At 35.2% G+C, this 14,863-nt stretch overlaps 1 protein-coding gene across 1 annotated transcript; it reads left to right on the top strand.

The window, feature by feature from the left end:
• Nucleotides 1-5,786: 5,786 nt before the first annotated feature.
• On the top strand, nt 5,787-11,469 carry LOC111444412 (26S proteasome non-ATPase regulatory subunit 9). The gene is made up of 5 exons (XM_023082510.1): nt 5,787-5,991; nt 6,318-6,378; nt 8,608-8,712; nt 10,371-10,713; nt 11,184-11,469. Exons 1-5 carry the CDS (start codon nt 5,851-5,853, stop codon nt 11,203-11,205), a joined length of 672 nt encoding a protein of 223 aa, XP_022938278.1. The 5' UTR covers nt 5,787-5,850; the 3' UTR covers nt 11,206-11,469.
• Nucleotides 11,470-14,863: the final 3,394 nt, after the last annotated feature.

Here is a 14,863-nt window from a genome sequence, read left to right as displayed (position 1 = left end):
AAAAAAAAAAAAAAAAAAAAATATATATATATATATATATATATATATATATATATATATATATATATATATATATATATATAATTTTCATTAAAATTATTATTCGGGGCACGCACCAAGAAAAGAATATTACGACTTTTTAATGCTAAAAAGGCCAATCATGGGCAATAATACAAATACGAACAAATGAAGATGCCATTGCAAATAATAAAATTTAAGTCACCTAATTTTTAATTAACTTTTTTTATTATTTATAATTATCTAATATATACCAATAAAATTGTATAATTAAAAATATATTAAAATACGAGACTGAATTAACAATTTAGATGGTCAATGTGATGTCCCATGTTGGTTGGGAGAAGAACAAACCACCGGGTGTGGAAACCTTCTCCTAGTAGACGCGTTTTAAAGCCTTGAGGGGAAGCCTAAAAGGGAAAACCCAAATAGGACAATATCTACTGGCGGTGGATCTAAGCCGTTACAATCAACTAGTTCAAGTCTTCGATCAAGAGATAGGAGTGAGTATATGATCTGAAAATTCGACCAACTCTGTATCCAACCCATATATATATATATATATTTTTTTTTTTATTATTATTTTTTTTTATCGAGTTAACCCGACCAACTTGAAAATAAGTAGAATTTTTTTGTTCGTAAATAATATTAGTGATGTGTTATGACTGGTGAATTTTTTATATTTAAACTTTATGATAATATAATTATTAATGTAACATGTACCGTTGATAAGTAGATTTTTTTAATAATTAAAAAAAAGAACAAGTTGACAAACTTAACCCATATGTTGGATTAGGTTTAGGTTGTGAACCAATCCAACCCATCTGAGAAAAAAAAAAAAGAACAAGCCGACAAACCTAACCCATATGTTGGATTAGGTTGTGAACTATATCGAGGTGCTTTGAGTCACCAACCCAACCAATCTGACCGGTAACAACAACAATAATTATGTTTGAGGAGGGAAGAACAGGTCTGCCAAAAAAATGTACACATTGGTGTGGTACCTACCACAGTGATTTCGATACTTACGTTAGTAAGAACGTTAGAAAAAAAAAGTGGCTTCTCTCATTATTTTTTCCTTCTCTTAATTCTCTTATGGACGTTTCCAAATTTAGTTTCGTAGACCGTAAGAATACACATCATGAATGAATTACGAAGCATGTATAATGTTGTGTTAAAGATGAAGATGAAAATACTTCAAGAAAATATGTGTAAAGTGACTCGAGGACTCACAAACATTACCAACAAGATATACTTTTCTTTTTCGTGGCTCAATCATAAGAACTTCAGGATTAAACGTGTTTTGCTTAGAGCAATTCTATGTTAGGTGATCTCTTAGGAATTTTCTTAAGATTCATGCGAGCGAGAACAAAACATGTTGGAAAGATTTGTGTTGATCTATGAAGATAGTCTTCACTCTTAGAAGCGAAGAGTAAGTAACATGATCATGACAGGAGAATGTCAGGGCCATCAGGTACCGAACCTGAATTCTGAATCTTGATCCGAATTCTGGACATGGGTCGTGACAAACATGATCGTATTAACATAGCAACTATGAACAATAAACAAGAAGCACATAAAATAATAACACGTTGATAAGCTATACGTTACGTGTGCATCAATCACTTCATCCGACATAGTCTATAGGCATTTTTAGTTGTTTCAAGCTCAACTTAGTAATCTTAAGCTCGTTACCGTTAAACTAGAATTTTGTAGCTATTACTCAAATAAAGTGGCTTTAAAAAAGTAATATATTCTCAACAAATAAAAACCATTAGATAAGAATATAACACAATCTTTTTCAAGTGGAGTTAGATGTATAGTATTTCTCTATTCATGGTTCACGCAACTGCGCATGAACCCACTTGGTGGGCTCTTATACATACCCCTTAGGTTTGACTATGGGATAGCGCACACTCATGTTACTACAAACCAACAGAAAAAAGAACACATAATACCGTGGAGTACGAGTCTATATGTAGTATGTTGGAGAAGTAATCCATGCTCGTGTGACAAACAACATACATAAGGTCTCGTATTAAATACTTTCATACTTTTCATGACATCAATTCCTTGAGAGACATGCATGTCTGTTCGTTAAATTATCATAGCATAAAAGAACCACATGTAAATAAGCAACATGTCACGTGTTACTCATGCATCAATCACTTTATCCAACCTGCCTTGTAAGCATTTAGACAGGTTCACTTACCATTTCAAGCTTAACTTGTTGTTCCTAAGCTCATCCTAGTCGATTGTTTCTAGGTTTGGTTCAACTGGAATGTCGGCTCACCTATGATATTCCATTATTAAGGCAACTGAGCTAAAAGTTTATTCACGGAGCCAACATAACTTATCTATCATAAAGCAGGTCATAAAAAATGTTAAAAATGATTAGCTATCCAAAATAGTGGCTATACTGACCATCACCCGACTCCTTCATGCAGGCCCCACTTGGCTCGGGGGGATAAAGCTCAGTTGGTAGAGAGCTTCGCTCTTGCAATTGGGTCGTTGTGATTACGGGTTGGATGTCTAATTGTCCAGGCGATAATGATAGTATCTTGTACCTGAACCAGTGACATACTTTTTCTAAGTAATGGGGAAGAGGACCGAAACATGCCACTGGAACATGTCACTGAAAGCCTCTATTGAGACAAAGATGGGGTTGTTCTCGAAACATGCCACTGAAAGACTCTATTGAGACAAAGATGGGTTGTTCCCAAAACATGCCACTGAAAGACTCTACTGAGACAAAGATGGGCAAGTGGCTCACTTTTTCTAAGTAATAGGGAAGAGGATCGAAACATGCCATTGAAACATGTCACTAAAAGACTCTACTGAGACAAAGATGGGTTGTTTCCGAAACATGCCACTCAAACATATCAACATTTGTTGAAAGATTCTATTGTTTTTTTTTTTTTTTTTTCCATTTTTCAATGGTCAATTAGTCAAAATTGACTTTGTCATTTGTGGAGATTAAAGGGGATCGAGATTGAATCCCGGCCATAAATGTCTTTTGTCAGGAGACTATAAATACCCACAATATATTATGTAAAAATCAGATTCGTGGATGAATGTAATTCAGATCTCAAATTGAGACGTTTCCCTTAGAAATCCAAGCATCATATTTGTCATTTCTAAGTTTCAAGCAATTATTGTGGTAGAATTGCACCCGAGCCATTCAATCAAGCCTTGATCACGTTACATTGTGGAGTGACTCAATTTAGAACAAGGTTTCCAAATCTTGCTTCTAGATCTTCGATCGTAAGAGGTAATCTAATTCTAGCCTTATCTCTTGGTTGATCCAAATTTCGTATAAGGAGGTGTTAATTACTTTGATTCAAAAGTTCTTGGTTCAACAAAAGCTTGAATCGTTGGGCTGAGAATTAGGGTTGCCTTATCAGTTGTTCCCGAAACATGCCACTGAAAGACTCTACTGAGACAAAGATCCACTAAAAGACTCTACTGAGACAAAGATGGGTTGTTCTCGAAACATGCCATTGAAAGACTCTACTGAGAAAAGATGAGCTGTCAAGAACGTAGAGGAGGTAGGATGCAAAAGTTCTTGGTTCAACAAAAGCTTGAATCGTTGGGCTGAGGATTAGGGTTGCCTTATCAGCTGTTCCCGAAACATGCCACTGAAAGACTCTACTAAGACAAAGATCCACTAAAAGACTCTACTGAGACAAAGATGGGTTGTTCCCGAAACATGCCATTGAAAGACTCTACTGAGAAAAGATGAGCTATCAAGAACGTAGAGGAGGTAGGATGGGCAGTGAAGATTTTCATTTTCAATTTGAAATTAGTAATATACACATCGAAAAAGAACCTTCGTCCACAAGAGTACCTTAAACTTGGAATAACTTGGGGTACTTCTACATCGCTCTCATGGCTTTTTTTTGGGCTTCTCCAAAATGTCTCATACCAATGGAGATAGTATTCCTTGATTATAAATCCATGATCATTCCCTAAATTAGCCGATGTAGGACTTTCATCCAACACTCATACCTCTGAACACTCATCTAATTGCAAAGGCTTGCAGTCTAATACATGAGTTTAGTCAATCATGTACATACAGGGCATAAATGCACAAAATACATTATGCATGACAAAAAGGGATGGTTGAGAGTCAATCGATATGTCATTAGTTTTATCTGATCTAGAATTTTAAAGGGTCTGATGAAGTGTGAGCTTAACATGCCCTTACGCTCGAGCCTCAAAACACCCTTCTTCAGTGTCACTTTCAAGAATAACTTGTCACATGTTCAAACTCTAGGCTCCTATGTCTTACATCGATGTACCTTTTCTGTTTACTTTAGGTTGTACGCATCCTCATCATGATCTTTTATACGAGCTCATTAGTAGCTTGAACCAACTCTGGTCCTAACCACTCACGTTCACTCACTTTGTCCCTATATATTAAGGACTTGGACCATTTTCCTTATTGAGCCTTGAACAATGTCATATCAATGGTTACATGAAAACTATAATATATTATAGGTGAATTTCATAATGTGCAACTTGAAGTCCTAACTGCTTGAGAAATTCAACATGCAAACACGTAAAATGTTTGTTTAACGGTCCAAGCTCACTGCTAGCAGATATTGTCCTCCTTGAGATTTTCCTTTCGGGCTTCCCCTCAAGGCTTTAAAATGTGTAACAGTCCAAGTCCACCACTACCAGATATTGTCCTCTTTAGGATTTCCCTTCCGGGCTTCCTCTCAAGGCTTTAAAATGTGTAACAGTCCAAGCTCACCGCTAGCAAATATTGTCCTCTTTAGGATTTTCCTTTCGGTATTGTCCTCTTTGGGATTTCCCTTTCGGGCTTCCCCTCAAGGCTTTAAAATGTGTTTTGTTCTCCTCCCAACCAATGTGGGACATTACAATCCAATCCCCTTCGAGGCCCAGCGTCCTTACTGGCACACTGCCTCATGTCTACCCCCTTCGGGGAACAGCAAGAAGGTTGACACATCGCCCGGTGTTTGGCTCTAATACCATTTGTAACAACCCAGACCCACCGTTAGCAGATATTGTCCTCTTTCGGCTTTCCCTTTCGGGCTTCCTCTCAAGACTTTAAAACGCGTCTACTGGGGGAAGGTTTCCACATCCTTGTAAAGAGTATTTTGTTCTCCTCCCCAACCAATGTGGGACATCACATTTTATCTGTTTGTGGGTGGAAAATAATGCTAAAATTCAATTAGATAACCAATGTTTTCTAAAGGCTACATCAAAAATTGGACGTGAAGCGTGGGTCCTAATCTGATACTATTGATATCAACACTCCATGTAGTCTAACAAATATCCTTCACTAATAGGTGTTTCCAACCGTCTACAATGGAGGCATCCTTTCCTAACAAGAAATGTACGAACTTGGTAAGGTTCTCGGTAGACCCGCGATAAAGTCCATTATTATGTTTTCTCATTTCCTCTTCGCAGAGCTCAAAAGTCGCAACAAATACATCTTTCTTTGTTTCAGTGTCTTGACAAACCAATCATTTACTCACGAGTTCGGCTGTATCTTTTAAAATTTTAAAATTTCAAAATATATTTTTCAAATACTTTTAATTTTAAAGTTTTATAGTATTTTTAGGGAAAAAAAATATCAAAGTTATTTTTTAACGTTGGTATATATATATATATATTAATAATAATTTTAAGAGATTAAATATATATATATATATATATATATATATATATATATATATATATATTTTTTTTTTTTATTAATTTAGTATTTTCTTACATTTATAGCCTCGGGCGTCCCAGTTTCTCAGTTCCGGCTAGGAAGCCTCTTATCAACGAAGAAGAAGAAGAAGCTTTCAATCGAGAAAAATGGTGGCTTCTAATGTGAAATCGGAGACCATTGGTCTGATGGAGAAGAGGAGCGCTATTGAGGCACAGATGGATGCCATCATTTCCCGCCTTTCTCAGCCTGGCGCTCCTGGACTCTCTGGAAATCTCGTCGACTCTGAGGTGATTGCGAATTGCAAATTGCAATGAAGTCTTTTCCCTCAATTTCCGTGAATGAATGAAATTTTGATTGAAATTTATTATAATTCCTATGCCTTCCCGTTTTGCTGATTAGGTTTAAGTGATTTTTCTATTTTGAGCTTGAAAAGAGATTTTGTGGAGTTGCTAATAGCACACAATTGCGTTTTATTCTCAATTCATTTGCTATTGCTAAGTTGTGCTTAAAAGCATCGGAATATTGAGCATGATTGACTTCGGAAGTTGCTTGGATTAAGAGTATATGATCAATGTGTTGTTTAGAACTTAACTTGTTCCCTAATTTTTTGCAGGGGTTTCCTCGATCAGATATTGACATTCCAGTTATTCTGTCCGAGAGGCGTCGGCTTAGTGGTAGAGTGTTCTAATCTTTTCATTATAGACATAGTTTTAGTTATGGTGTGCCAAAGTGCATTTTAAATTAACAGAGTAATAATTGATAGTAATACATTTTATGAAGTAGGTACGAAATCCCCGCGACGGTATCTTTAATCTTAAGAGTGATAGGATACCATAATCCATGTAAGTTTTGGATCATCCTAAGTTGGGGATGTGTTCTTCTCTATTTTGCTGCTTAGGTGTATAAGGGTTTGAATCAAATGGAATTTATATTTCTTTCCGTTGTTTTTCCATAGTGAGGTATTACTTCTGAATGCCTTTGTAATTCCATTTGGGTTCACAAATACACCTTTGACCTTTCAAGCACGGGGGAATTGAATTTTCCGGCCATTTCAGAACATCCATCTTGGAATTTTTTTATGATATTCTAGTCTATATTTCTTCTTGTGATGAACACCTCTATGCAGCGAATTGAGGAAAAGGCCAGTTCACAAAGATAGAATTGAAACCTTGGCCATTGGGTATTAGGAAATGGGGTCGGAGCTGATCAAGTAAAGATCTGAGTTATGATTGAGTGGTTGGCTCCATGAAACATACGTACATTACACAGATTCGTTATGAATTATGGAATAGTCACTCCATTATCCCAATTGCTTAAATAGAGAGCCTTTGAATGGTCTCAACAAGCTACTGAGGCCTTTGAGCAATTGAAACGTGTATGGTCACATTGCCAGTGTTGGTATTATCTGATTCAACTAGTTGTTTGTGGTGGAGACCGATGTATCTGACACAGGCTTGGGAGCAATACTATATGAGAAGAAACACCCTATTTGCTTTCTTTAGTCGCAATTTATCAGCCAAACTGCAAGCTAAATCAATTTATAAGCGTGAATGGATGGCCATAGTTTTAGTGTTTGAGTAATGACAACCCTATCTCCTTGGTCAAAAGTTCATCGTGAAAACGAATTAGAAGGCTTCGATGTTTTTGCTCGAGTAGAGAGTGTTGCAACCGTAGTATCAACAATGGATAAGCTCTTGGGATACAATTTCAAGGTATGATATAGACCAGGTTCTGAAAGTAAGGTGGTTGATTCTCCTTTACAACTGCCACCAACAGTTCATTTAGCTGACTTATTGGTACCTGTCATTCTTGACGTTGATGTGGTAAAAAAAAAAGGAAAGAGGTACTTGATGATCCCAAACTCAGTATGATTATCCAATAGTTATTGGAAGATGAGGAGTGTGCCAAGGTATTGGTTATCCCAAGGCTGACTATTATACAAAGCGAGGTTAGTCCTAGCCTCAAACTCTTCGCTTCTTCCTACAGTTTTACAAACTTTTCATGAATTTGGGTTGGGAGGTCATTCAAGGTTTCTAAGAACTTATAAACGGTTGACTAGTGAACTCTATTGGGATGGAATGAAAGGGACATCCAAGAAATATGTGGAAGAATGTTTGATTTGTCAGAAGAACAAATCCATGACCACTTCTCCAACTAGTCTACTTTTGCCTCTTGAGATTGTAGATATCTCGATGGACCTCACCGGTATGAATGTGATCGTATTGGTTGATGTATTAAGCAAAGAAGCCCATTTTATTGCCATGAAGCACCCGTATACAGTCAATTCAGTGGCTGAAGTTTTTATAAGATAAGTAGTGAGATTCCATGGTTATCCTCATTCAATAGTTTCTGAGCCATGATAAAATCTGATCAGCCACTTCTGGACAGAATTGCTCCAATTGCAAGGTACTAAGCTTTGCCGAAGTACTTCCTATCATCCATGGCCGGACAACCAAACTGAAATTGTGAATAAGTGTGTTGAAACATATTTGTGTTGCTTCTGTGGGGGAAAGCCCGTAACAGTGGGTCACATGGTTAAGTTGGGCGGGGTTTGGTACAATACGACATTCCATATCTCTACCGAAATCACATTGTTTCAGGATGTGTAGTTGGGGAGTGATGTTAGGCTCCTAATTACGAAGTGTTATTTTAGGAGGGGGAAGAGGGTCAATACATCTCTAACCAGTTAGTTAGGGAATGTTTGTTATTTGGAGGGACCACCTGAAGGGTGAGGAATGTTGGAGGGATGAGAGGTGTCTAACAATATTTCGGCTGGGAGTATTGTATTGCCAAGGAGCAAACGTTTTCCTCTGAATATAAATGTATTTTAAGGGGATATCTTACACATTTCCGACATAATTATTATACATCGAAGTGTTGACTTGTTATTCTATTATTTGTAGAGCTGAGGAATGACCACACGGAGATCACAGAAAAGATCAATCAGAACATTCAAATTTTGCATTCTGCGAAGCCTGCTTCCAGCTTGTCACTTTCTAGGGATGCAGGTAACTGTGAGGTAGATGTTATGCTTCTGAATGACAGATGTCGTTTATCTTTACGAGTTACATGCCTCGGTATGTTTGTTTTAACAAGAAGCAAAGTACATGTCTCAATTGCAGCTACACTAGAATTTCTGTCCCATAGTTAACTAATTCAGGGAGAGGTCAACACTTGTACAACTTTGATTCTGCTTTGTTTTACAAAGGTGTTAGAATGGATCTTCGTATGTAATTCGTTCCGTTGACTAATTTCCTTACGTAATTATATGTTTATGTTAACAAGCCACACCAATCCCTAAAAATGTGGGGTGAGGTGTTGTGAGGATTATATGAAGTTAATTCTCAGAAATTTGGAAATTAGCTTTATTTTCCAACTGTTGAAAATGTTGCGAAGGTTATATCTTTGTCATATGCAACAGAATGAGATGCTATTGAATGAACATGTGATTTCTTCTTTGTTACTCCTATAAAAAATTTTGATGCTGGAAAAAGGGGAAAGTATAGTTTGGAGAATTTAGAGAGGAAGAGGAGACTATAAGGAAAACAAGGAGTGGCCAGGAAGGGTAAAGAGGACATTTAAGGAGAAAAGAGGGCTCAGGTTTATGTAGTAAGTAATCGATGATAATATCTAGGGACTACAATACTATTTGTGGAGATTTTAAAAATACCCTAATATATACCGGGAAATTCACCATTATGCCACTAAATGATTAGGTGAAAACTAATAGTTCTTCATCTTGGTATTTAGGGATTTGACGAAGGTTCTTGAATTTTTGAGATAGGTGTAGAGTGAGATGTAGCAAGATTCTTAGTGTCTAATTGTTGTGTCCTCCCTAACATTTTTTTCTTGACTATTTTCTGTGAGATCCCACGTCCATTAGGGAGGAGAACGAAGCAGTAAGGGTGTGGAAACCTCTCTCTAGCAGACACATTTTAAAAACCTTGAGGGAAGACCCATAAAGAAAAGTCTAAAGAGGACAATATCTGCTAGCGGTGGACTTGGGTCGTTACAAATGGTATCAGAGCCAAACACCGGGCAATATGCCAACGATGAGGTTGAGCCCTTAAGGGGGGTGGACACAAGGTGGTGTGCCAACAAGGACGCTGGTCCGTTAAGGGGGTGGATTGGGGGGTCCCACATCGATTGGAGAAGGGAACGAGTGCCAGCGAGGATGCTAGGTCCCGAAGGAGGTAGACTGTGAGATCCCACATCGATCGGAGAGAAGAACGAAGCATTCTTTGTAAGGGTGTGGAAACCTCTCCCTAACAGACGCATTTTAAAAACCTTGAGGGAAAGCCTGATAGGGAAAACCCAAAAAGGACAATATCTGCTAGCGGTGGGCTTGGGCCGTTACATTTTCCTTCCTTGATTCTTGCTAATTGTAGTACCCCTGTGATGCCTACTTGGCTATGGCCTTCTAGGAGATTTTTTTTATCTTCCCTCACGTTCATTGTTTTCCTTTTCAAAGAAATTTGTTCCTTTTAAAACAAAGAAATAACAATAGTGAAAACTAAAATATTAAATCCATCACATATGCCTGCCGATTTCACCTATATTAAGTATATATCCTGTACTATAATCACTCTAAGATCTCAAGGTTTTGAAAATTGTCTTAAGATGTATGTGCTGTTTGAATAATCATCTTATTTCATTAAACTATTAGAGAATACAGAGGGTTCAAATGTCACTGTTGCATCCCCAGCCTCAAATGGTATTTCTCAGAGCAACTCTTCCACTACCATGGACATAGATGCGAATGTTAGTATACCTTTTGCCCTGGTTGATGAAATAGCGGATGCATCGCCAGCAGCAGACGATGGATTACAACTCGGTGATCAAGTTCTGAAATTCGGGAACGTCGAAGCTGGTGATGATCTGTTGCATAAGCTTGCCTTTGAAGCCCAGAGTAATCAAGGTCGTCCAATACCTGTTGTAGTTATGAGGCATGGTACTACACTCAATTTGACTGTGACGCCTAGATCATGGCAAGGCCGAGGCCTTCTTGGGTATGTGCATTGCTTGGCCTTTTTACACTTGCTTAATTCTCAATCAAATTAGCAACATGCTTTCTGTGACTCTGAAGAAATTGCCCTTTGACAACGGACACAAAGTTAGTAGACAGTGTTAAGGATATTTAGCCTTCCATTACGGTTTACCATACGTACCATATTTGACTTTTTAAGCAAATATCTTGTCATTTATTTGATGATTATAAATAGAGTATTTCACCACCATTTAGGTGCGGTAGTTTTAACAAATATTTTCACCATAGAGTTATTCTTCTTCTTTTGTTTCCATTTATTTCTAAAGAATTATAAATTATCTTTTTCCCTTTTTTTTTTTGTTGAAATATTTACTGCAACCCATTAAGAAACTGCTACTTGTTCTTGTGGGCTTTAGGAATTTAGTAGTTCCCTTTGGAATGATCTGTTGGCTTGACCACGAATTCATTGTCACTGTTACTGCTTGCTTGCAGATGCCATTTTCGGATGTTGTAGCTGTCTCATGGCCACAATCTCAGCCTGTCCTGACGGTTGTTGATAAAACGGTACTCACTTCTTCTTTGCTGTTCTACAGGTCCTATGTGATGCATGTTTGACAAATTTATCTTAATGTGTCTGGATTTACAATCCACCCTTCCCCTTTTGTTGTCATTTTGCCTGGAAACTCTATAGATTGAATGAATAGGATAAGTTGAACTTTATGCCACCTTTGGATGCTAAAATATTAGTCAAATTACAACTTTGGGTTTGAATTTACTCATGTTTTAAATATTAGGATTAGTTCCTATGATTTGAGAAACTTTAAAATATAGTTTTTACCGTAGAAGCTATTTATGAGGATTATTCCGAGCCCTAGGATCTATTTATGAGGTTTTATCCAATCACAAGAACTATTTATGAGGCTTTATCGAGTCATAACTATGAAGTTTTATGGACAAAATTATAACTTCTAAAATTATAGGACCCTAAATTTGGCCATAAAGTTCTTAGATTTTTACTTTCACTTTCCATAGCTGCTAAAATCAACCGATTTCGTTTCACAGATAATATGGGAGAGGAAAGGTCGAGTTGAGGAAGATTATAACGAGTTTTTAATGGGTTGTTTAAGACAATGTGTAAAGTTATTAAGTTCAAAGTTATTTTTTAACCATTCCATCTTTTAAACATGGCTTTGGCCATTATTATATATATCTATATATATATATATGCTTGAATTTCTTTTGAGATTTTAAAATATGTAGCAATCGTTGTTAGGTGCCTATAATATCATTACTCTTGCACCAAATGTTAGGTAAATGACTTCATTAGTTCGGAAAATGCAATCACATGCAACATGAAACATTATACTTTTTTCTAGCGGGACTTAAAACCATGGCCTTGAGATGTAGTTCTCTATAGGACTCACCAGACTCGTACCCTTTTCTTAATCTTTGGGTCTCACTAGATATGCACCACTTTCATACCCTTATAATTCGGGTTGGATCGAGTTCTCGGGTTGAATGTACACCCCTAATAGGGATTGTGTAACACTCACAGAAAGAAGAAGATCATTTATTTTCCTTTCATTGTATGCTAATATGAATCACACATTCATGAGACTCCACAACACAAGTATAAAACAACATTTTGAATAAGTAATGCAATATTGTAAACATTCCTTTTATGAACATTTATTTCACTTGCATAGCGTATACACATCAATTAAAATCATACCTAGCATTCATCTTTCCAAAATGTTCTTCATTCCTATGGGTAGCATGCATACACTTTTGAAATTATAGCTAACATCGTACAATAATCACATCAGGACTAATATATATTAAACAATTCATCCAGCTAAATATGTAAGATTCCAACCGTAAGTTTACTTATCTTGATTGCGGGTATATATATACTTCAATTCTCCATGTTTTCAAAGATCAATTTCAGGTATTCAATCTAAATTCATTTATAAAAATCAATACTAGCTCGTAACCAATTCAATCCTATAAGTAAAGGCTTGAAAGGTATTCCCAATTTTGAAAAATTGTTTAAAATATATCAAACCAAGCCAACACCACCAAATGGACTTGAAAGGAAGAAGAGAATTGTGTCGGCCAAAATCTCTTGGACGGACTGAGATCAGGAAATTTTGTGTTGATGGTTGATTTTTATCATTGACTTTTTATGTTAACTTCGATTGAACCCAATACTGAATGAATCTTACTCAACTCATTTATGTCGCTAGTTAATAATAATTTTGATTGTTTTCTTTAGAATTTAATATTATTTACTGTATAAAAAATCTAAGGTTGTTAGTATAATTTTGAATAATTTTGATTGTTTTCTTTAGAATTTAATATTATTTACTGTATAAAAAATCTAAGGTTGTTAGTATAATTTTGAATAATTTTGATTGTTTTCTTTAGAATTTAATATTATTTACTGTATAAAAAATCTAAGGTTGTTAGTATAATTTTGAATAATTTTGATTGTTTTCTTTAGAATTTAATATTATTTACTGTATAAAAAATCTAAGGTTGTTAGTATAATTTTGAATAATTTTGATTGTTTTCTTTAGAATTTAATATTATTTACTGTATAAAAAATCTAAGGTTGTTAGTATAATTTTGAATAATTTTGATTGTTTTCTTTAGAATTTAATATTATTTACTGTATAAAAAATCTAAGGTTGTTAGTATAATTTTGAATAATTTTGATTGTTTTCTTTAGAATTTAATATTATTTACTGTATAAAAAATCTAAGGTTGTTAGTATAATTTTGAATAATTTTGATTGTTTTCTTTAGAATTTAATATTATTTACTGTATAAAAAATCTAAGGTTGTTAGTATAATTTTGAATAATATGGGGTTGACATATCATGAATTATATTCAAGTAATAACTTAAGGTGTCTAAAGTATATGGATAATATTGGATGTCTTATCCCAATAACACTTTTAATATTTAATATGACCCACCTTATAATTGTTACAAATTATTCGATAAAAAGGCATGTGAGTAGAAGTGTCTTATATAATGAGTTTATATAAGATTGAACCACAAAATATTTAACCTTTCTATAAATCTGTTATACGACTCAATCTTAATATTAAGTCAATTATTACTCCTACAAGTGATCTGTTATACGACTCAATCTTAATATTAAGTCAATTATTACTCCTACAAGTGAAAGTTTTGTTCTTTAGTTTGCATTAGTGAGAATGAGTCAATTCAATTGTTGGATCGGTATGAAACCCTTGATAAGCTAATTGCACAAAAATTATGAAAAATTACCCCCAACTTTTAATTTAAAATTTTAGATTGTTGACTAAAATTTAAAAATGTAATTTTTTTTTAATAAATATAATATTTCATGTTATAAAAATCATTTAATTTTTGTTAATTCGAAATATGTATAGTATGTTGGTAACTAATTTATGGTTCATAAATTAGTATATCATATGATAAGTATACAAAACATATTCATAAATTAATTAATTTATGGTTCATAAATAGATTATCAACCGCATTTTAAACGATAGCAACATAACCTAGAAATTGAATCTCTCTCTTAATTCATTTGTAAATTACTCGGGGATCATGTAGCCCATGCTCGATTAATCGTATTCTGAGCCAGAGTGAACCTATTTGAAGTGGCTCATTTTGTATATGAGAAGCTCATGTATGGACAAGGATTAATTTTACTTCCCCACGAAGCTACTCTAGGATGGGGGTAGGTCCCAATGGGGAAGCTATAGACACCTTTCCGTACTGTGTCTGGAGTACTTCACTTAATTTCCTCCACAGTATTAAGTTTTGGCAGTATTTATCATGCACTACTGAGACCCGAGACCCTTAAAGAATCTTTTCCATTCTCGAATCCTATTAATATCAAATCAACTTTATATCTTCCAATACATTCCTACTTTTTTTTAAAAATTACAAATTCGAAGAATCAACTAGAATAAAATTGGATTAAAAAACAAAGCTTTTTTAAGAGAAAATGAAAGAATTTACAAGTCCAACAAAAAAGAGAGCAAGAACTAATTACAGAAACAACAAAGGCTTGAATCCAACAAAATCAAACCAACACCTTTAAAGTCTCTAGCTTATAATTCAACCAAAAAGCATCAAAAGATTCGTACTGAGATGATCCAGAGCCAAAGAACAG

Source organism: Cucurbita moschata, unplaced genomic scaffold (assembly GCF_002738365.1).
Source record: "Cucurbita moschata cultivar Rifu unplaced genomic scaffold, Cmos_1.0 Cmo_Scf00006, whole genome shotgun sequence".
Lineage (NCBI taxonomy): Eukaryota > Viridiplantae > Streptophyta > Magnoliopsida > Cucurbitales > Cucurbitaceae > Cucurbita > Cucurbita moschata.
This window is presented reverse-complemented; position numbering and strand designations above follow the sequence as displayed.